General features: G+C 42.0%; 1 protein-coding gene across 22 annotated transcripts in view; it reads left to right on the top strand.

Annotated features, from left to right (window-relative positions):
- The window catches only part of AAK1 (AP2 associated kinase 1), a 175,796-nt gene that overhangs the window by 144,526 nt on the left and 7,322 nt on the right, over positions 1-23,948 (top strand). For 7 of the 22 annotated variants that reach the window (XM_047747125.1, XM_047747121.1, XM_047747122.1 and 4 more), the window contains 4 exons: positions 9,694-9,795; positions 10,818-10,919; positions 12,314-12,424; positions 14,043-14,153. The exons of 3 other annotated variants lie outside the window; for them this stretch is intronic. In XM_047747125.1, the coding sequence (XP_047603081.1) occupies positions 9,694-9,795; positions 10,818-10,919; positions 12,314-12,424; positions 14,043-14,153 (426 nt within the window). Of the gene's footprint in view, positions 1-9,693; positions 9,796-10,817; positions 10,920-12,313; positions 12,425-14,042; positions 14,154-15,048; positions 23,169-23,948 lie in introns of those variants that run through there. 12 more of the 22 variants (XM_047747140.1, XM_047747141.1, XM_047747142.1 and 9 more) reach the window with 7 other exon arrangements.

The following is a 23,948-nucleotide window of genomic DNA, read 5'->3' on the forward strand; positions in this document are numbered from 1 at the left end:
AGGCCCATTGTGTTCCTACAGCACTCTTAGTCACACTTCCTGGCCTTTTTCTTCAAAGCACTTACTATGACATTGTAAGTGCTTAGTTCATTTTCTATCTTTTCCCACCAGGATGTCAGTGTCCTGAAGGAAGGACCTTGCTCTCTGATCCAGCATTGCTTTGCCAGTACTAAGAACACTTAGAGTTGGCACTCAATAAGTATTTGCAGATTGGATGAATGAGCAAAGTAAAATGTGAGACTGAAAGGCTCACAGTGCCCCCATTGCTCTCCGTTTCTGTCCCCAGCTCCCAAATACCAGACAACAGGCTCCATAGCCTTCCCTCCATGCCCCTGCCAACTCCCAGCCAGGCCTCCCAACCACTCTTTGAGGACGAGTAAATGAAGGCACAGCCCACAATGTCATGAGGCTGCCAAACCCCAGAGTGGAAGTAGTAGCTAGGCTTAGCAAATCCTTCAGCTCCAACCCTTCCTGGAGCCCTCCAGAATTTGGACTGAGCAGGGTGTGTTGCCACTGTGTCTGACTGTTGTATGTACTGTAACATTCAGCCTATACACCATTCAATTCCATAGCCTCTTTATCCAAGGATGTGGATGGGATATAGATAGGATTGCCCTACATGCTTCCTGGCCATCTTGAAATGTCTGGCTGAAGAAAGGCCTGAGAGTTTAGGGTCTCTGAGACCTCAGCATTGTCTTTGGGACAATGGCCAGTTTGTCTCCCCTCCCGCCCCACAACCCACCTCCTGCCCCACTAAAGTACCCGGTTTGTCACTACCTCCAGCCCACTGTGGAGACCAGTCCGGCTCTTTGGTCCATTTGTTTGTTCGTTTTGCATACATTCTTACCTCCACACTCCACCTTCCTGATTGTGAGTCATGAAAATTTAGTCTCCTGACAGCTATATGCCTTTTAATGATTTTAACATTTTATTTTATGCTTTTAAAATGTTCTCACGTATAATTTCCTTTGATCCTACAAAGAATACTGACTGGTGGGTATATCAAGTAATATCTCATCTTCTTGGGGGTGGGGGTAGGTGAGGCCCCGGGGCTACTGTGACAGGTACTGCTGTATACACTCCTTTTAGTGGCCATTGGGCACCCAGCAGCAAAGGTTTCCTTCTCTGGAGATCAGCAAGGCCTTCAACTGGAGAGCTAAATTTCAGGTTTAGGGAAATACAAAAATGGGTTTGAACTTAAAAGACCTACATTCTACCTGTATAGTAGCTTGGTAATTTTGATCAAATCACTTAAACTCTGTGTTCCCCTCAAAATTGGTGCCATTAAAACCTACCCCATTGGGCCCCTGGGTGCTCAGTGGGTTAAGCTGCTGCCTTCAGCTCAGGTCATGATCTCAGAGTCCTGGGATTGAGTCCCACTTCGGGCTCTCTGCTCAGCGGGGAGCCTGCTTCTCTCTCTCTCTCTGCCTGCCTCTCCATCTACTTGTGATCTCTGTCAAATAAATAAATAAAATCTTTAAAAAAAAAAATAAAACCCTATCCCATGGAGTGGCCTGTGACGTTCAGATGAAAGCATGTGTTTGGAATTGCTTTGTAAACTTTAAGTTAGTATAAAGATAGGAAATGGTCTAATACCTTTGGTTCTGGGTCCTTATTCCCTGTGGAACAGTCCTACTTACGATAAAGTCTTAGGCAGTGATATTTCCCTCTTACAGAAATTAAACTTGCTCTAGAACCTTTGACCTTTGCACAACTGAGAGCCATTGAAGTAGACTTTCTTGATATAATGATTATTAAACTGTGGGTAAAGGGGACTGAATAATTGAATTTGTTTGGGTTTTCTTAAAGGAGCATTTCTATTGTCCAAAGCATCACAAAACAAATTTTCTTAGGAAATCTCCCATATATATATATGGAATCACAGCTGTGAGCATTTATGTGCTCACAGAGCTACCAAATGAAGCCTGCCTCTGGTGAGTCGCCAAGTAGTTCACTGATGCCCATGTGCTATGTGTATTCATTTATTTTGCCTTCTATTTGTGTCAAAGAACAGATAAACTATAGGTGGTACCAAATTTAAAACATGGTAGAAGAGAGTGGGGAGTTCTCCCTGAACATTGGCTGAACGATTTAATCTTTTGTTGTTGTTTTTTTTTAAACGGTAAAATATATATAACACAAAATTTACTATTTTTTAAAGTGGCACTGGTACATTCACACTGTTTTTTGCAACTATTACCATCCATCCACAAAACTTTTTTATCTTGCAAAACTGAAACTCTCTACCTGTTAAACAGTAAAACTCTCCTTCCTGCAGCCCTTGGCAATCCCATTCTACTCTCTGTCTCTATGAATTTGACTGCTCTGCATACCCTCACATAGGTGGACTCATATGGTATCTGTCATGTTATCACTGGCTCATTTCACTTAACTTAATGTCCTCGCGGTTCATTCATGTTGAAGCATGTGTCAGAATTGCCTTCCTTTTTAAGGCTGAGTAATATTCCACTCTATGTACATAGCCACATTTTGTTTATCCATTCACCTGTTGGCCACGTGGGTTGCTTCCATATTTTGGCTCTTGTGAATAATGCTTCAGCAACATGGGTGTGCAAATGTCTCTCCAAGATCCAAGATTTTGGGGGTTTATATATCCAGAAATGGAATTGCTAGATCCTATGGTAATTCTGTTTTTGTTGAGGAATCACTGTATTATTTTCCATAGCAACTACATCTTTTTACTTTTCCTCTAACAGAGGACAAGAGTTTGAAGGAGAGATTTTCAGAGCAACTCCTTAACACTGATCTCTCAACATCAATGTTCCACAAGACTAAGCAAGAATGCATTAGTTGCCCCATGAGAGCTGCTTCCTAGAATCAACAGCTTCTAAAAACTGTGCCTGCTGGTTTATGGCACTTCATCGTCTCTTAGAAAGTAGGCAAGAGAAGATATGTTTTTTTACTGGTTTGTTGTCAAGATAGGCTTTCCTCCCAGAGCTCTTTGCCTGGCATCTTCCTCACTTCCAGCTGCTGGTTTGGGATACTGAAAAGTCCAAGGTTGAACACCCTGTGTCTTTGCTCTGGAAAGTTTCTCTTTCTGCATTCAGTTCCCTGAAATGAAGTTGGAATGGGGAGTGGTGGCTGATTTGGCTTCCAGCTTGCAGATGTTACAGACAGTTTAGTGTCTGGTTTCTTAAAGATAGGAACTATTTAAAGTGACTAGATTTTAAAAACAGCATCTCTCATCACAAGACTTCAGATAAGATGTAAATTCCCAAAGCCGCAAAGCTGTAGCAACGAGACCATCTCTTTTGATGGAGCTAGCATCAAGCTCTTCCATGTTTGTTAGTCCAAGCTGCTCTACTCCTCATGGTCTTATTCCTGATGAAGTCTGGAATGGTCCTTGAGCGAAGCCTTCCCCTTCTTAACCTATGTAATAAGCAGATACCTATCCTCTCTTTTTGATATTTTGAAAGAGAAAACTCACAACTTGCAGTATATCCCAGTCTCAAATCAGGATGCAGTTTTGATTATCTAACCTTAGACAGGTTTACAAAGGATTTATTACCTTCTTGCCTATTCATATTTTCAATAAGTTGTGAGAGAAACATAAGAGAAGACTCTGGAATGGACTAATTCCTACCTCTTCCTCTCTTCCCTAGTCCCCAGTGCCACTTGACTTATGCTTGAGAGGAGAGAGAGGGGTGCTCAAAAGATCCTTTTTCCAAGTCCCCTCTTAATTTTTCAAAGTACTAACAATCTTCTCCCTTATTTTTAAAATTTATTTTTATTTTTCAATTTTTAAGAATATTAATTTATTTGAGAGACAGAGAGAGTACTAGAGTGGGGTGAGGGGCAGAGAGAGAAGCAGAGCCCTCTGAGAAGGGAGCCCAATGTGGGACTTGATCCCAGGACTCCAGGATCATGACCTGAACTAAAGGCAGACCTGTAACCGACTGAGCCACCCAGCTGCCCTCCTTTATTTTTTTTTAAAAGATTATATTTATTTTTATTTTTGAGAGAGAGAGTATAAGCTGGGGTGACGGGCAGAGGGAGAAGCAGACTCCCTGCTGAGTAGCAAGCCTGATGTAGGACTCCATCCCAGGACCCTGGGGTCATGACCTGAGCCAAAGGCAGACGCGTAACCAGCTGAGCCACCTAAGTGCTCCATTCCTCTCCTTTAAGTGCACTCTCAGTCTCCAGTGCCCAGGCTAACTCCTTCCACATCCACTTTGCTCCAGGGATCCACCTTCTCAGTCCTCTCCCCGTGATTTCAGTGTTTTTCCATGCTCCTAACCAGACTCATTTTTATTTGGGAACCTTAGAGACTTGAGAAAGAACTGAGTCTAGTAACAGGGATATGATAAGAAAATACCACTAACAGGAAAACAGAAGCAGACAATTCTAAAAGAAGAGATATAAATTTACCATTAAATATAGATTTTGTAAAAGTCCATCATGATGATGAATCCAAGAAGAGCCATTTATGAAACAGTGAGATGCCGCAATATCTGCCATCCCCTTGGAAAAGGGGAAAACCTCACCATCTCATGCTTGATGAACATCTAAGGCAGCGCGGACCCACTCAGATCCTGCTCGTTTACATTCTTGCCTTTTCTAAAAAATTATTCTAAGAGGCACCAGGGTGGCTCAGTCTGTTGGGCATCTGACTGGTGATTTCTTTCTCTCAGTTAGACCACGCTGCCTCCTCTCACATTTCACTTTATTCAAAGAATTCTGCCTTTCCTGATCTCATACCAAGACACGTGGGTAAAATCTGAAACTCTGCCCATTCTCACTCTAATCCCAGGCATCTGTGGCCTCATTAGATGTCAACAAATCGTGAAATGCCCAGGGAGAACTTACTTGAGGTTTGGGATCTTAAAAAACACTCTCTGCACATGTTCCTAAATTCACCACCCTCTTCTCAGCACTGCTGGTCCCCATCCACCCCCTTCATGACACGTGGTCTCTCAGAGCATCTTTCTGTAACTCTCAGAGAGCAGATAGAATTCCTAACATGAGTCATATCAAGGGTGGCCCGTGCTGCACATGGAAGGCCTGCCGGCCGTGATTTAGAAACTCTCAGCCTCCTGTAGCCTTCCTTGTGCAGCCCATTACACCCTGCTCTCTGTTTCTTCACTTAAAGTGATCAAAAATGAGCAGTAATACCTTGAGATGTGACTTCTTCTAAGAGCCTTCACTTTCTAAAGCAACCAAAGTCTTAGTTCAACCAGAAGACTGAATCTCTAGTATGTAGAAGGTTGGGGTCCTAGTCCTAATTAGCTCTCAGGCAGGTGGCTTTGCCTTTCTGGAACTGATTCCTTCATCTGTAATTGAGAAGGCTAATTGAGTAAGATCTGAGGCTCCTCCCAGGGCCAACATGTCTTTGCTAATTTGGCCATTGTGCAGGGGGCCATGGCTCTGTGAAAACCTGTTCTCCCATGTCGATGAACATAGGCAGCATGTGGAGGAAACTGTGAAGTCAAGTCCGAGCTCTACCATGTTCCATCTGTGACTTTGGGCAAGGCACACAGTCTCTTTCTCCATCCTTCTCAACTCTATCTGTATTCCCAAACCCAGGTCTTTTTGTGAATAATGGATGAAAATGCTTGACATTGAACTCTACAAAGGGAAGTGATAACGGTAGTTAGAATGGCTGCTGGACACCCACACTGAGTCCCTGAGAGTCTTCTGTCCTCTCGAAAGCGCTAGGTATGGCGGAGTGGGATTGCACACTCCGTCTGTGCTCTCACTCCTAGTTCTCTGTCTGCTCCTGCCCTGTCCCTGCTCCTCCCTCCGACGTGTCAGTATTCGAGGATTCTCGAGCAGCAGTGACCATACAGACTAGCTGTGTGAATTAACCTGTTACTTGAGGTTCGGTCAGAAGATAAGCCCCCTAAATTGGGCAACTTACCCCATCCCCACCCTGTCTGTCTCACCACACGCACACACGCAAAGCACGGACATGTACGCAAGTACTTTTTTTTTTTTTTTTTACCCCCCTCATGTTATCTTTTTGCTAATGGCTAATAAAAATATTCAGTTCTTACTGAAGTACCTGACTTTCTGGTTGACCCCCTCTTCCTCCCCACCTCCCTAATGAAGCAAAGATGTGACATAGGATACGAGAGGAAAATCTGAGAACTGGGGATACAGAGACTAAGAAGATAGCTTCCCTGTCTATAGTCCTTTGTAAGGGCTGCAAGAAGAGTAAGTGCAGAGTGGTCCAGACAGTTCCCCATGTGGCAGGGAGGATCGGGAAAGGAGCAGAAGAGATGATACTTGAAAGACCAGTACAGAAACGTGGTAGGAGGTACGTCCATTGTACAGTTGAGGAAGTAAGGACAGAAGTTCGAGGACCAACCCCATGGTCGCAACCTCTCGCTGGAGAGGCTAGAATTCAGACTCGCATTTGGCTAGCCCAAGCTTTATCACCGAGATAAACTAGTGTTTGGAAGATAAGCAGGTAATTTGGGAGTCGTTACTTTCTATCCATTGCTTTGAGATTGTGATTGTGTGAGTGCTAAAAGTGAAAGAAGCAAATAATTACTTTCCTGCACATGAAAGAAGCTCTTTTTCGGTGTAAAACAGAAGCTAGTGTTCAGCATAATGAAGAATTAGACTTTTCAAGAAGACCATCTTCTTTTTGCTTATATGCTAAAAACTGTCACATTTTTAAGCATCTTTTCTGCTAATAAGATGTTATGCATGATGCAAGATTAATGCTGATGTGACTATGCTTGGATATTTGGTCAGAACTCTGGGGTTTCCCCCTGCTGTTGAGAAGCTTCTTTTCCTCTCTCTTCCTTTCTTCGATACAAATACCAGGCGTAAATGAGAGAAAGTTAGCAGATTGTCATTTAACTCAAAGATATCCACATCCAAAGATGGTAAATTGATATCACATATAAAAATCTTTTTCTGCAGTGTGTTACTTGTACCAAAGCAAATTATCTTGCCAAGACATTAAAATCCATGATTTGGTTTCAGTCCCTCGACAAATACCAATTTTGTCTTTATTTATCTTGATTCCTGATGGCCTAGAAGAATGCAGATTCATTAAAATGTCCTGTACACCTACTTGAACTTTAAGTCACTTCCTTTTCTCAGACATTTTCATTTTAGTTTTACCTTAATGGCATGTTATTTCTGTGATAGAAAAAAGAATGTCGGCAGGCTTTTAACAGGGCAAGTTAAAGAGTTTATGTGGCCTCAACCTCTTTACAAGTAAAAGGAGGTTGAGCTCTTAATTCCCTTCTTTGTGTAAGATTCTGTGATTCAGGATTTTGTTTCAAGTAATGCTCTCTACCTTTAATAAGTTGAAGATAAATAGAGACTTGTTGATGGATCAAGGCTGAAAAAATCATGAAGAAATCTTAATGTGTGCACTTACCACACATTAACTTATTGGGTGTGACAAATCCGGCGGCTTCTTCTATCCTTTTGTTTCCCAGCCAGAAGACATCAGAAGTAATCCGTCTTCAGGTTTAAGTGCATTTCATGAGATTTGACCATAGAATGATAAGTGTACCAGCTTGTCACAGGCTCTCAGTTGGCAGACAATAAATGATTGTTGAAGTTAACTTAGACATATTTTGATTCACTTGCTGAGTTACACAGCATTTCTAAATGCAAGTCCAAAAATTTTTTTTCGAAACTAAGCCCAGGAAGGGATATGAATGCATAAGACTTATATGCATATGTTTATGGCAGCTTTATTTTAATAGCTAAAAACTAGAAACAACCAAATGTCTTATCAAGTGGTGAATGATTCAACAAAATGTGGTACATTCATACACTGAAACACTACACAGCAATAAAACTGAACAAACTTTGCAGCAATGTCCACAATTGCCAAACTGTGGAAAGAGCCAAGATAGCCTTCAACAGACGGATGGATAAAGAAGATGTGGTCCATATACACAGTGGAATATTACACAGCCATCAGAAAGGATGACTACCCAACTTTTGCATCAACATGGACGGGACTGGAGGAGATTATGCTGAGTGAAAGAAATCAAGCAGAGAAGAGTCAATTATCATATGGTTTCACTTACTTGTGGAGCATAAGGAATAATAGCATGGAGAACATTAGGAGAAGAAAAGGAAAAGTGAAGGGGGGGAATCGGAGGGGGAGATGATTTATGAGAGGGATTGTGGACTCCAAAAAACAGAGGATTTTAGATGGAAGGGGGATGGGGGAATGGGTGAGCCTGATTATGGGTATTAAGGAGGGCACGGATTGCATGGAGCACTGGGTGTTACAAGTAAACAATGAATGTTGGAACACTACATCAAAAACTAATGTATTATGTGGTAACTAATATAACACAATAAAAAACAAAACAAAAACAACAACAAAACAAACACACTACTATGCCATGACAGGTAGGGATCTCAAAAGCATTATGTTAAATGAAAGACATCAGGGGTCCCTGGGTGGCTCAGTGGGTTAAGCCTCTGCCTTCGGCTCAGGTCATGATCCCAGGGTCCTAGGATCAAGCCCCTCATCGGCTCTCTGCTCAGCAGGGAGCCTGCTTCCCCCCTCTCTCTCTGCCTGCCTCCCTGCCTACTTGTGATCTCTGTCTGTTAAATAAATAAATAAAATCTTTAAAAAATAAAATGAAAGACATCAGACAGAAGAGAGTACCTATTCTATGGTTCCCTTTATAGGAAATTCTAGAAAAGGCAAAACTATAGGGACAGAAAGTAGATCAGTTGTTGCCAGGGTCTGGGGGTAACAGGATGGCACTGACTAGAATAGGTACGAGGGTAATTTTGGGGATAATGGAAATGTGCCACATCATTTCAGTGGTGCTTACATGAATGTGTGCATTTATCAAAACTCAGCAAATTGTACACTTGAAATTGGTGGCTTTTATTCAGTGTACATTGTACCCCAAATTTTTTTCAACTTTTTATTTAAATTTCAGTTAACATACAGTCTAATATTAGTTTCAGGTGTAGAATTTAGGGATTCATCACTTATACACAACACCCAGTGTTCATCACAACAAGTGTCCTCCTTAATACCCAGCACCCATTTCGCCCTTCCCCCTCCCCTCCTCCCCCCTTCTAGCGATCTTCAAGTTTGTTCTGTATAGTTAAGAGTCTGTTTTATGGTCTCTCTCTCTCTTTTTTCCCCCCGTGTTCATCTGTTTTGTATCTTAAATTCCACATGAGTGAAATCATATAGTATTTCTCTTTCTCCGACTGACTTATTTCACTTAGCATGATACCCTCTAGGTCCATCCATGGTGTTGCAAATAGCAAGATTTCATTCTTTTTGATGGCTGAATAATATTTTATTGTATACGTATGTATGGACCACATCTTCTTTATCCATTCATCAGTTGATGGACATTTGGGCTCTTTCCATAGTTTGGCTGTTGCTGCTATAAAAGGTGTATGTATCCCTTCAAATCAGTATTTTTGTATCCTTTGGGTAAATACTTATACCTCAAATTTTAAAACAAACAAACTTAGGGCAGTATCTTGAATGACTTACAAAGTGACTACTTCACCTGGGGAAATCATCACTTTTAAATTTTGAACTTTGGAAGCTTATTTTTAATTAACAGTAAAAGATACTAACAGTCTTTGTTTTTATGATGAATTGGTATAAAAGTTTGACCCCAAAATGTGTTTGTATAGAAAATGGTAAATGATCAACTTGCTTTAATATCTCACTGCATTTTTGCTTTCTCTTTGCCTCTCTGCCCAACCTAGAAAAACTAATTGAGGGACTCAAATCTCCTGACACTTCTCTCCTGCTCCCTGACCTCTTGCCTATGACAGACCCTTTTGGTAGCACTTCCGATGCTGTAATTGGTAAAGTCGTCTCTGTTTCTTCAGTCCTGCATGATATATGTGTCTGTTTCAAGAACAATCACTAACTGGTTAGCAGATCCCCAGGGGATAGCCCTTCCGAGGAGTGGAAAGTGCCACAAAGCCTCCTTTAGCCTTATTTGCTCTCACCCCAAAGGAAGAGTTTTCTCTGCCTTCCCGGGACACCACAGTTACGTTTGCTTTGCCTGAGATGTCTAGAGGGACTTGTTTTTGAATGAGGAGGAATGGAAAAAATTCACCATTAGTTACAAAAGCTTCATGAAGGAAATTGGTTTCAAGCTGGGACCTTACCTTTAGCAGATTCTTCTTTAGAAGGCCCCGTATGTGCCACGCATCTGTAACGGGAAGCACTAGCCCAGCGGTGACAGGAAACACTTGCCCAGTGGTGAAGCCCCACAAGTAGAATCCAGGCAAGGGGGTTGGTCCGCTCAGTCTGCTATTGCCCTGTGCTCCTACAGCAGGGCAGGCGAGATGTACAAGATGTCAAGGTCCCCTGTACTCTGGGGCCCATAGTCCTCAAACTCAGAAAGGCCATGAGCCGAGGGGGGGGGGCCTCCAGCTGTGGGATGTCAGACAGCGTGAAATACCTCCCCGCTACAGCAGGGAGTGGGATTTGAGATGGACTCGTGGCCTTTGCGAGGCACAGAGGACGTCTGCCCCCAGGTTCATCCCTTAAGAAAAGCAAAATTACCATAAGATATTATGGTGCCTTTCAACCTATGTCTTCTGACATGGAAGAAATCTGCTAGGTGGCCCGTGTTCTGCATTTATCTGTAAAAACCAAGACTCGCCAGGACTCATCAGAGCAGTTAACCCTGCGCATGCATGCTCAGTCAGGGAAGCCCAGACAGCAGACATACAGTAACTTCTTGGGCTGCCCATCTTGCCCAAGACTGGCACTTGAGAGCCCCGTAGAAGAAAGCCTCCACAGAATTGTCTAAAGAACCTTTTGACTCCTCTTCCCTTACCGTCTGTTCTCCTTTCTTAATGCTCTGTTACAAAAGAAAAGGCCGATGTTGCTGTTGAGAGTCTCATACCAGGACTGGAGCCCCCAGTGCCCCAGCGCCTTCCATCTCAGACGGAATCTGTGGCCTCGAACCGCACAGGTCAGTCCGGTCTCTCTGCAGCTGCAGGGACCGTTCACTGTGGTGGCCTTCGTGGTCAGCCTTTCCATCTGCAGCAGGTGACCCTCTTCTTTTTCAGCCTGGTCAGTTGCCCCTAGAATGGTCAGATGCCCCTAGAATGGGGGTACAGCCCCAGCTTCTAGAAGTTGAGTGATACCATTCCAAGCCGAAGAGCAGAGTATTTTTGGAGCCATGTTCTCTGTAGAGTGGTCCTTGGACTTTCTCTGGTTACGGTATTTCCTTATTTAAGATTCTTTTCATTGGTGTCAGGTTCCCTGCACCCCCTTCCCTAAAAAATTCTGCTGAGCTGCAGGGATGACTGGACTCCTCCAAGGTTTCTGAGCCACTTTCCAGCGAGTGGTGTCAGTAACTTCGTGGAGCTCACCCTCTGGATGTGGATGTTCTATTCCCAGCCCAGTGTTTTTAGCTTATATGGATGGTTTGCTGTTAAATTATAGGCAGAGTTGAAATCTTCCCTGGTCCAGCATTGTTTTTACCCTAATTTCAAACTTCTCTTTTAATAGAATCCTTTACTATCCATAAATCCAGAGTTGATAGCCTGCATTTTTATTGAGCCCATAGTTACCTTGGTAAAAGTGTCCGATTCCCTACCTTGGGACAGAAAACAATTGGAAGTCTGGGAACTATGAAAATAAACTCAAGGAGGTGGGGGTGGGGGGATGAACAAAGAAGGTGAGATGGTTCCTTTGCCTCTTGCTTACTTGACTTGTCCAAAACTTCCCCAGAGAACAATTTTTATGTTAAAATGCTTGAGCTCCGCAGTTTGCCTTCTCTCTGTTCCTTACCCAAAAGAAAAATCATATATTCAGAGAAGCAATTCAAATTGAAAGAATATTATTAAGAAGCAAGATCATTTTATTTTGAATGGGGATCTGGTTGAGATTTAGAAAATGCTGCTTAACCATGTGATATTCTGCTGATAATAAGCCAGGGACATCCCCCTCCTAGTCAGCTTCAATACCTCACCCTGTCATACCTTTTCCCCTGATTGTTTAGGGAAAGTTTAAATGAAATTCTTTAGTGGCAAAGTCCTTTTTTCCCCAAGTGGCATTTGCTGAGAACTGAGTTGCTGAAGGGTTCTTGGCATCCAGATCACATATTTGCTGACCCAGCAACCTCTGAGCAAAGAAGTATTCCATATTTGATGTTGATGTTAAGAGGAATCTAGAAGTACATGTTTCTATCAATGAAAATGCTGGGGGCTTAACGTGTTACTTGTGGTTTTCTTTCTCCCGCCTTGGCTTGTACGTATGACATGTAAATGCAGTAACTTCAAGCCTAAACTCTAATCTCATGATATTGTGTGTGCCATTTAATGCCATCACTGACCTGCGATGCTGTCAATCTGGACTCAGATTCTCTCACCGGGGAAGATTCCCTGATTGATGGCTCCCTGCTTTCTAACCCTACTACTGACCTTCTGGAAGAGTTTGCCCCCATAGCGATCTCTGCTCCAGCCCATAAAGGTAAAATGCTTTCCTGTCCTCGGGCTCCCATGTGTCCTTCAAGGAGAACTGAATGAGTCCTGAGAATTTTCCTTACCGAAAGTCTTTGCCAGTGAAGTGGTCTCACCCCCTCCTTCATGTAGGAAACCTGAGTTTGTACTTAGCCTCTCTGTTAAAATCCCTCTCTGGAAGAGTGCCTCGTAAAGCTTAGACAACAGATGGTGGAGCCATTGCTTTCCGGCTATCATGGGGACAGCATATAGTCCCTGTTCTCCATGAAAGGCAGAGCTCTGTGCCTTTGCAGTCAGCGCAAGTAGATGGTTCAGTTTTCTGTCCACTGACTGACTGTTGTCATTAATATACTTGTTAGCCTTAGACCTTAAAATTGTTCATCAAATCTGATTTCAAGTTTTTGGGTAGTGATTGCTCAATAAAGCAGCAGGCATAAGTCCTCAAAAGTCAGTCTTCAAAGACTGAACTTAGCAAAGGTTTAAATTTTGAGTCATGACTGATTACTGGATTTCTCTTTCTCATCTGCCATTTTCATTTCTTAGTCCTGGGTTGATACCAGTTTGAAAGGCTGCTGGACAGAAATAGCTTGAAATGAGTTCCCTTCAGTGAGCTGTTTATAAAAGTGACAGGCACAGGATGCAGGCGTTCACTAAACTTCTTTCTCTACTGGGGGTATTGAAGTTGGTTTTCTGGAAGGAGCAAATGTATGGAAACGGAGCAGTGTAAGTTTATTCTGAAAGAAATTCGAGAAGGAAGCCTCCCCAAGAAGTATGAAAATAATTAGTTTTATGGTTTCGGCAGTAATAGCTGAGTTTTTGTTTTTATCCTTGATGGCATTAAAATTATTATGTTTTTATAGAGTGTGTGTTTAACCAATTATGTCTGGCAGGAGTGTCAGCAGCGATATGTAATTACAGAGAAACATCACTTGCAAAATAGGTGCTCAGCTAGCACTTGCCCATAGGGTAATCTTAGAATGGAGGAAAATATTCTAACAAACTTAAACTTGAAATCCCAGGGCATGTGATCTTGGGCCCCAGCGTTCCCTGAGGCATCAGAGTTGATGGAAAGTCACAGGGCAGCAAGTCCTTTCAGAAGTATTTTATTTGCCTTGTATACAGCAGTTGCTTCTTTTTTTAAATTTTAATTTAAAATTGAATTAATTAACCTATAGTGTAGGTAGCAGTTGCTTCTTCAAGAGCTACTAATTACCTCCCCCCTGCCCCTGGCTTTGAGTTTCTTGAGTATTGTTTGTTAGTCAGGCCTCTGTTTGCTTAATAAGGAAGATAAATGACTAATTCCTGGGCCTTTGTGAATTACTGGCACTGAAGAGATCCCTCACAGTAACTACAATGAGTGGTTTTAAAACGGTAGCGGAGAATTCATCCTCTAACGCTTCTCCCTGACCATTTACGAAAGTCTTAACATGGCCAGCTTGAAACCATTTTTTTTCTGTTTCCCTATTTTCCAGTTTTGCTACTTTTATTTCAAGTCATGAAAATAAGCATTTCCACCTTCAAAAACAACAGCGATTGTATAGTTGGGAACTTTGTGCCCTTACATGTTCTCTCATTTGCTAATCTCTACCTCTGTTGTTTCTGCTTGTGTACTTGCATTCTGTATTAAGCTGCAGAAGATAGTAATCTCATCTCAGGTTTTGATGTCCCTGAGGGCTCGGACAAGGTGACAGAAGATGAGTTTGACCCTATTCCTGTATTGATAACCAAAAACCCACAAGGTAAGAAAGAGAGGATGTGGAAAAGAGAAGAGCTGGACATCACAGCTCACTACAAAATAGTAATGTACCGAATCTCCAAGAGGGGAAAAAAGCACCCGCACTTAACAAAGGAAACAGGGGATAATGGCAGACCGTGGGGCTGAAGCAGGATAAGATAGAGATACAGGTACAGACGGAGATACAGTTATCTTAAAGCTTGGCCGTGGTGTTTAGTTAGAAGGAATGTATTTAATACTTTGACCAAAATCTGGCTTTTACAAAGTTATCAAGAGAAAAATAAAGTGGAAACTTAGTGAAAACCGGAAGGCGTATATTTTTTAAAAAGCACGGAACATTTCTTGAGCATGATTAGAATAATCTGTAATAAATATTCTTCCCAAAGAGATGAAGGATGGTGCTTGGATACCATTTGCATCTTTTGGACATTCGTGAAGCATCCTTTATCCTCTCTGATGGGTTAAAATCATTTCAATGTGCCATGAGACCCTGAATTGCCATGGGACCATCTATATATTTCTTAAAGCCCATTTCTATTGCAGTGGTCTTAGTAACTAATTTCTCCCCAAAGCAAAAACTGTTGATTTTTACTTTGTCAGGGAGATGATTCGATGTTATCAGGAAGTTAGGGTCCAGCTAGCAGTTCTCAGGCAAAATGTCTATTCATTTGAAAATAGCATCCTCTTTGCAAGGCGTTCTGCCTCTAGTGTGGTGTGCCTGGAGTTTTGGTGGGAAGTGGTGGATACCTAGCTTGTATGTTTAAAAATCAACATGTAAGAGTTTGCAAATGTAAACTTTGCTTCTCTAGGGTTTGGTTTGGTTTCTCCTTTGCTTGCTCTGCACATCTAAACCTTAACCCTCTGTGTTTTGTACTGAATTCCTATCTCTCCACTTCCAGGTGGGCACTCTAGAAACAGCAGTGGGAGCTCTGAGTCCAGTCTTCCCAACCTAGCCAGGTCTTTACTGTTGGTGGATCAGCTCATAGACCTGTAGCCGGGACCCAGTAGCAGAGGCAATTCTGTAACCTTCACACCGTAATACACGTTTTCATTACGGAGTTATAAGAAAAAAGGATTTTTTTAAAAATCTACGAATAAAGGGCCCTCTGGCCCTTATCTCCTACCCCTTGCCTTCTCCTGTAGAAACGATAAGGAAAGAAAATCACTTTGGCCCTCCAGATATTCCTTGGCCAGTTCCTCCCTGTTAGTTTGCTGTGTTTTCTCATTACCCTTCTTCAATAGCATTATCTTAAATCAAGCGCTAGATGCCATGAGCTTCTCTGCTGGAATCAACTCCACCCAAAGCTTAACTGTAACTGAAACTAGTGAATTGACACCCTTGTCTCATTCTTGCTAGGAATGGCCTCCCAGACCAATCCTCTAAGCCCCTGTCTCCTTTGGCCAGATGCTGATGAATGTGTTTCTCTGTTTTTGCTTTTTACGCTGCTGCATTATATCATGAGGACGTGGCTTCTTCAGTTGGTCTTGACTCTGGGCAGTAGCCTGGAGATGGGTGTGTGACTTAAGAGAGGGTAAAACTGACTGACGGATGGGATGTGTTTGAAAAGAGCAATTGAGCCCAGCCCTAGCCCACCAGCTCTGACCTTGTTTGATCGTAGACCTAGCCAAGGGATTTTACACCCCATGCAACCTGCCCAGCATTCATCCAGCATTCTGGCTTCCATTGAACCGTGATTTCTCAGATCTGGAGACGTGACTGCAAGTACTTGAGATCCTTGGATAAAATGTGTACGTTATATAAAACCCAAGTATTGCCATTCCTTTTCATGTTAACTGTCCCGAGCCGGGATCTCAGAATTAGACCAAAATGAGACAATGGTGGTAATATGATACCTTTTATTAGAAGACTTTTCACTGGGGGGTGGATGGGGGAGGGGAAGGAATTGTAGCAGAAACAGATGTATTTTTCTTGTGATTTTTATTTTGAATCAAATATTGTAAATTGTGTATAAATGAAGACGCTGAATAGTTCTGTTTCCACTTGGCGTTTCAAGTCTGATATCAGGTGTCTGTACAGGGTTTTGATCTCTTTCCCTTGTATAACTACACAGCAATCCTACAGTGTAACATATGGAATCATTTTGAGTAGACTTGTGTGTTGCTATAAGCTTTCAGCAGGTCCTCTGTCTTTGTAGAATAAGCATGTTGTTTATTTTCAGATAATCAGAAATAAGTGTGCTGACAAGCTAGGCACAATTTGATTCTGGCTACTTACCTTTCTTTCTCTCTGATGTTTGAATCGAAGGATGCAGCCAGCAGAATATGTCCAGTTGGTTTTCCTTGGCTTCCTAGATTAAAAAGCAAAACAAAGCGTAGTTCCTCACTAACCTTAGAATATTGTTCATAAAATAAATAAAGGACCCTGCACTGACATGACAACATGCCTCATGGTCACCCTCTGTATATGTCCTTACTCGTTGGAGTGTATTTTGTTTTTCCTCCCATAGAAAGCAATTTTATAAAATTGCCCTTTTGAAATGAGGTGGGCACAGAGAAGCCCGTTGTGGTTCTCTTCCTTGAGTGCCACTTTCCATGATCAGAAGGGGAAACTCTTAATTGATCACATTTGTACAAATAAAATTCCACGCTCATTTGTTCGTTTCTCTATCTAGTACTTTTGTTTCTTTTCCCACACGTTTGCACTTTAAGGGGGTGGGGAAGAAAGTTGAGCAGGCAACAACGGCCTACAAAACGCCGCACTTTGGAGGTCAAGCTTTGACCCCAGAAATGTGAGAACAGCCTTGGAAAGGCATCGGAGGAAAAGTCTGAATCTTTCAGTCTTCCTTCTGACTTTAAATACTTCCTGTGCCAGCTGGAACTAGATGAGCTAAGTAAAGGCCTCTGTTAGGATAATGGATCATTTCCAAAGTTGAGGGAGGCACAACCTTCCTGCTGAAGAGAAAAAAAGATGTCCTTGAAGAGCTCTCCATGATGGGACAGCAGTGAAAATGGGACTCGGTTTGCCCCGTTATGGACAGGAATATTACTGAAGATCGAAACTGTATTCTTTTTCCTGGACATAGAAAGAATGTATAAACTAATGAAGGAAATGTTTATTTTTAAATAAGAACAATGTTTTATGCCTATATTTTCCAATTTGATTTTTGTTCACACATATACATGTTAGAAATATAATGGAACATCTAGTTTCTCGATTTAATTGAAGAAGTGAAGAGTACAGTTTAGAAATTTGGTATCTCTAAATTGTTCCTTTCTTGTATTACCCATAATCACATTGAGATATATTCCCTAGTTGTCTGGCTCATGAAAGCTTAATGGAGACTGTTAATGAAAATGAACAGACTAGACTGGATGGAGGAAGTCTGAGGGAAATAATGACATGAAATCATCTTGGGTTTATTCTTTAGGAATAGAACCTCAAAGGGGAGAACTATTTTTCTGTTAAGTTAGGAATCCATGTGAGTGACTCGGTAAATGGGACCTCCATTAGTTTATAGCTTCATCCCTGAGCTAAAAGGGTTTATTGATAGGACACTAGAGACACTGCAGCCTCTGATAATTGGGAGACACACGAAACTCTAGACTGAGCCACAAGCGAGTTAAGAGAGACCAGCCTATAGTCCATCCACTTCATCTCACAGGTGTGGGACGTAAGGTCGAGCCGTGGGAGAAGAGGCCTGGGCAGGACAGACCCCCTGCAATCGCTCCCTGACCTTTGCCAGTCACCGGCCAAGTAGCTGTCAGCAGGTGCTCCTGCTGACAGGAGCGGTCGTACCTTAGGTGTACGGTGATGAGTTTAGACCTGATGGTCTTTAAGCTTGTGGAGTTCTAGCATTCTACCTACATATTATGATGCTTGGGAAGGACTATAAAGGATCTGTATAATTCTGATGTTCTTTAGTTCCCTTCTGTAGTTCTTAGTGTTACTGGAGCAGTATTTACATTTTAGAGAATTATAATAGCCCTTTACTACTTGAGCGGCTCTTCCTTGGTTATCCGAATAGAAGCCTACATTATTGGACAGTTTGGGACATAGATTTTTTTCTTTTTTAAGTATCTAAGTATCATTTTGTTTTGTTTTTTAATGGCCTACCTATTCCAACAAAATAGTATCAGAAGACTGCAGTTCTTTTAAAATATATAATCAGTGATCTGGCACTTAAAAATGGGCAGATACTATAAGCATATGTTTCTGATTTGCTTTAATCCAACTGTGCAAGAGTGGTAACTATACCAGAACACATCGCAAGTTTTTTTTCCCCCTTACAGCATTCAAATAACTAGATCACCAAATTTAAGTCCCAGTATTTGTAAAAACACAGGACTCGGAGCAGATAAGGTTTAAATGGACAGTCTTAGCTACAGTCATAATTAATGATTTCTTCAGCAGACCTGTCAGAATTTTGGCCGCTCAGTGAGTGTTGTTCCCCTCAAAGGCATCTGGTTTTACTTGGGAAGTTATTACTACTCTAGCGGTGCTGACTTCATTTAAGTTAATTCTGAAACCACCCCCGTCCTTAGAAACACTGTCACGGACAGTAATAAGGTATAAGAAAATCCATTGAATTACTATCTAATTAGTATTGCTTTTAGCAGCCGGAGGTATGTTCTCTGTCTTATTAATCTTTTACCATAACTCTTGGTTCTGAGTCACATTTAGCTGTTTCCAAAAAGCAAAATCACCCCCTGCCATGAAACATGGTTACTATTGAAGACAGTAAAAAGAATAATCCACAGAAAATTCCCAGAGAGGACCTTATAATGGAAAGTGACAACAGTCAGTCTTGATTTCCTTAATATTCCGAATAAGGGAACTGCCATAATTTCACCTGTCTTTAGTGGTTTAGAAAATGGAAAGATGCAGATTTTAAAATAACCTTTGAAAGAGGTTGTCACTTTGTTCAGTGTCATTTGATATTGAACTTGGCGCTTCCTGAAATTAGAATTATAGAACTTGGATTGCTAATAATTATAGGGGAACATACTCAAGAGAAGAATCTGTTTTTCTCAAGATGAAATTTTGGTTTTGCTTATAATACTTTTCTTTCCTGCTGTCCTGGCAGGTAATTGATCATTTTGATGTGAACTAACACAGTTTTCTCCAGGTCAGGATCAGTCTGCCTTCAGCAATTTTAGAGGAAGGAGGAGACCTTTGGGATTGACCTCAGCCCAGAACTGTGGAGGGATCTGAGTTCAGCTGCATAAATTCATACTGTAGATACCTTGGGCCAAAGTCAAGTCTCCCATGATGATGTTTGTCTAAATTTCCAGAAGTCTTTAACTTTCTCTGGCTGTAACATTACCAGGATCATGTAGCCACTAACTTAGAGTTTGGGGACAAAAAAATGACAAGATTGCCCAAAGTACAAAATTAAGCAAATTAGAGGCTGCCAGCCAGAACAGAGAAACTATCAGAGGGATATTTAAAATGAAATCTCTACTGAAACACTCCAGATTATACAAAGCTATCTTTTATTCCTCTCTAGAGACTATAATTTTACCAACACAACGTTAGTCTTTTCATTTTCCACCCTAGTCATATTCCTGAAGTTGGATGTACTTGGGTTTCTTGAGTCAAAATGAATCCCAGATGGCCTCCCTTTCAGATAATCTGTAACAAGATACTTTTTTGTTTATCCTGGGTTTCCTTTCACTAAAGTGGAGGAGGGAAGTTCTTTGGGTAATGCTGATTTGGCAGAGTTACCAAACAGTGGCGGTTGCTTGAACAGAAGACACTTTCCGGGTCCCCACTTGGATGTAGTGTCCTGACTTTCCTCTCTTTCTTGTGAGTATTCCCTCCCCCTACTGCACATCGCCTCGTCACGTGGATGCGTACTTACCACAGGTCTTTACCATGTCCTCCCCAAGAAGACAGAGCAAACAGAGGTACGCGAAGCTCCCTTCTACAGTAAAAATATGAGATTTAAACATTGCTACGCAAGTATTGTGTTTAAAAAAAAGGTCTGTAAACAATTTATTATGTAAACATACAGGGGAATAAAGACTTATCTGTTCAAATGGGAGCCTGATGTTCACAGATGTAAATAACTTACAGTAACTGCCGCTTTCCTGATCTGAAAACGCACTTGTGCGAAAAGGACTTGAACCCATTGTTGAGTGACTTACTGAGTGTGGCCACTGAGGTTTCCCCTTGCTGTCAGAGAGAAGAAAACCCCCGTGAGCCTGTATTTGGTGTGACTAGACTCGGGGTTGCAAATGGAGCACAGATTTGCAGCTGCCCTCCTCTAATTTGATCCTTAATATACCCAGGCCAGTTTAATTAAATGTTTGATGCTGGCAACAGCAGTTTGATGCCCAGGGAGAAATCTCTCTAATTGCTCCATTGCCTTAAGAGGCGCAGCATCACTGGCCCGCATTGGGTCCCACCAAATCCCTGTTCCCCAGTCCTGGGCTTTAATAACCACTGCACAGCATAGGGTAGAACCAAACCTTTAATTTTGTCATCTAAGCTGAAAGGACATGGCAATTATTAATTTGGTGTCCATCTCTTAATTCCCTGATTCGGCTCCGAGAGTGTGAATTTCAATTGGTGTTGCATTTCTGACCTCCTTGAGAAGGGACAGTTTGCTTTCTATTTGCCAAATATATGTGAAGGTTTCTCAGTACTCCCAAGTCTTCGTTTTCAGTTTGGGGCAAGAAGTAGGTCTTCGATACTGCTTGTAACTGTTATTTCAGTTTACGGTATGGGGGAAAGTAAAATTCTGGCTGTGCAAGATATATTGCACTAAAGAATATCCAGCCTGGAATTTACGTCTTCAGATTCTGATTTTTCGGAAAGCACTCTGATGACCCCTTCACTGTGTCCATCAGATAAAATCCCCAGAGTAGACGTACCCCGAATCACTCAGCACTTAGGGTTGCTTTGAAAGTTAACAGGCCATTAGTGAACAGGTCATCAAAGAGTTTTGGGGACCCCTTTCCTGCTCTGTCAAGCACATGAACTCTGACTGAATCTGCATGAATTTGGAACCTTGAAATAGACTCGTAGAACTCCTAAAAAGTGTGCTGACCCTTAACCTTGCACACAGTCCTCCATGACAGAAAGAAAAAGAAGGGTGTCCTGCCTTCTTGTTTAGTTTAATGGGCTAAACCGGAATGAAAAGGGACCTAACCCAGTTTGAGGGGATTAGAACCAAATGCCCTACTTGAGGCTTCATGATAAGAAAGACCCTTGTGCAGCCTGTGAGACCAGGGCCTGGATTGAAGGCCTCTACTCCTCAGGAACAACTGGCTGGCTTCACTGAGCTATGTGGTCCCGGGGCGTCTGCTGTGTGTGCTTTTGGTTGCCAGAGGAATGAATAGGGCCAAGACATGGGGTTAAAGTAGCGCAAATCCTTCTTTGCTAGTAGTCAGACTGTTTCAAACACATTTACCTGATAGGGCAAGGCCATTTTCATATACAAGGATTGTTCACCTTGAAAACACATGCTTTCCTTATAAGAACATACATACTCGTATTCCAAAAAAGACCTCTTTTGCCAACAAGATTTAATGTCATCTTCTGCTTGTAAGTTATTTAGGATCTCTCCTTGACTCCTTTGTGTCTTGTGCTGAGGGTGTATGGATGTCTGTGTTTCTCCCAAACCCACTGGCATTCTTGGGTCTCCAGAACGCCCGGCTTGGGAGAACAGCAAAGAGTGGTTGCTCTCTGCTGTAGTCACAGTACAACTTCTCAAAAAAGAGTAAAGAGGTTAAGAGACTTGGCCTTCTCAGGAAAATCCTTTAAATGTAGTTTTTCGTAACCCTTAGGAGGCAGATTCATGCTGAAAAATAGAAACAGGTCTGGCCTTGTTTTGAAGAACAGGAAACAAGTTTCCCCTTCAAACTCAATGTCACAGGGTTTTAGTGACTGGGCTTGTGAGGTTTTAAAAGTTCTTGAAATTTTAGGTATGGTTTTCCTGTTACCATCAGGGTCCTAGAATATGCTAATTTGGCAGGTTTCCAGTTGTCCAAGAACCCACTTTTTAAGTAATTTAGATAGGGTAAGCACATTCTTCTGTCCTGTCCAGCTCCGGATATGATCCCCTCCACTTGGTACCTGATAGTTCTCAAAATGTAACCCAACATTGCAGGCATCCAGAGTGCCCCCGATTCTGTAGGCAGCTGCTTTTTGGTGTTCTCTGCACACAAACAGATCTGGCTGAATTCAATTTAATTTCCCAAAAGCACCAACTCCAGTCAAACTAGTGTCCGGTTTTCATTATTGATCGGTATGGTGCCAGAATTGGTCATTGGCTTGACTAAATTTACCATGTTTCCCCTAAAAGATATTTTGCTCTCCCACAGAACCAGCTTGATAACGTCAGCTCTGGAGGTAGTTTGGGCAGATGAGAAATTGTGTCTTAGTTTTGGCAACTGAAAACTTTGTCTAGCTGAGTCTGTGTTAGAACGTGGTTCAAGGAGTCTTGGGGGAGGGGAGCTTCCATGCCCCTTTGCTTGGCAAATCTTATTTTGGAAAACCTCCTTGCCCCTTTTCATTTGAATTTCCTCCCAGAAATCACCATCTAAGAATCACAGTGGCAGAACTAATATCATTATACTTGCCTGAGAGCTTAGGATTATGTCTCTCCACATATACTGCAAGAGAGAAGATGTTCCATTTGCTTCCTAACAGCTGACTAACGCTTTCCTATCGCCACATGGGTGCACATACCAAAGCCGCAACGCCAAGAAAAAAAAATGTATCCTCTTCAAAATCATATTCTTCAAACACTACTCAGAAAGCTGTTTGGCACCAGTACAGAATTTCACTTAAAGACTCCTAACTGGAAATTCACTGAATGAATGCATTCAAACTCAGAAAATGAGGGGGACACCCACCTTTTTTTGTTTGTTTCTGGAAACAGTATTTAAGATTAGAGCTGTTTAAAAAGAAGCATTGCTAAAAAGTTCTAGAATTCCGAGAAGCATAGTATTTTTGTACAGGATCTTCTAAAATGTTCCGACCTCTCTCTAACATCTCTTTACAATGTAATGTCTCTAAGTGACTGGTTTCCCAATAAACTGATTTTGATGCTGCTTCTGCTGTGTTCTGTGTGCTTAATTCAAGCAGAAACCTTGGTAGGGGATAATCGTTAGCAGAAGTTTCTACTAGCTAATGATTTGCCTGGAAGGGGAGAGGGTAACATGGGGAGGGGTTGATGGAATTACCTCAGTACAGAGGTTCCAGGGTATCTACAGAATCCAAACCACTGTACCAAATGCCTGGTGGGTTGGGAAACCCATGATGAAATGCTCTCTTTACCCCCAGCCACCCTTTCTCTGGATTCTTCTTGCTTAGTTACATATGCCTTTTTCCTGCCCTCTTGCTAACATGTGCCCAATGACATACTTCTAACCTGCTAATATTTCTTGGAAGGTAAGCTCTCTTGCATTCTGATAATTGTCTATTTGATTTTAAAAGCCAGAGCACCCTGAGGCACGTCCATCTAGCTAGAAGTAGACTAGTGTATTAGCGTTTGCAAATATTTTCTGCAGTTAAACCATGTATTCTACTCCTTCTGCTTAAAGAACTTTGTAATAGATTCATTTAAGCAGAGGAGATCTTCCCTAACTGAGAAGACTGAAAACAAAATTCCGCACCAACTCCAGCTGAAGGTGACTTATTTAATACGACTTTTTATTATGTCTCCTCCCCTTAGAAGGCACCTTCAGTGTTGGCATTTAGGGCACTCCTGTGCTCTTTGACTAGTGCTCCTGATGTAAATCTTGCATTTATTAAGCAGCCGTGCTCTGCTGCTCTTGGGGGTAGGGATGGGGGTGTGGTTTGGGATTGAGAATCTGTCCTCAGAAACAG

This window comes from Lutra lutra, chromosome 9 (assembly GCF_902655055.1).
Source record: "Lutra lutra chromosome 9, mLutLut1.2, whole genome shotgun sequence".
NCBI lineage: Eukaryota > Metazoa > Chordata > Mammalia > Carnivora > Mustelidae > Lutra > Lutra lutra.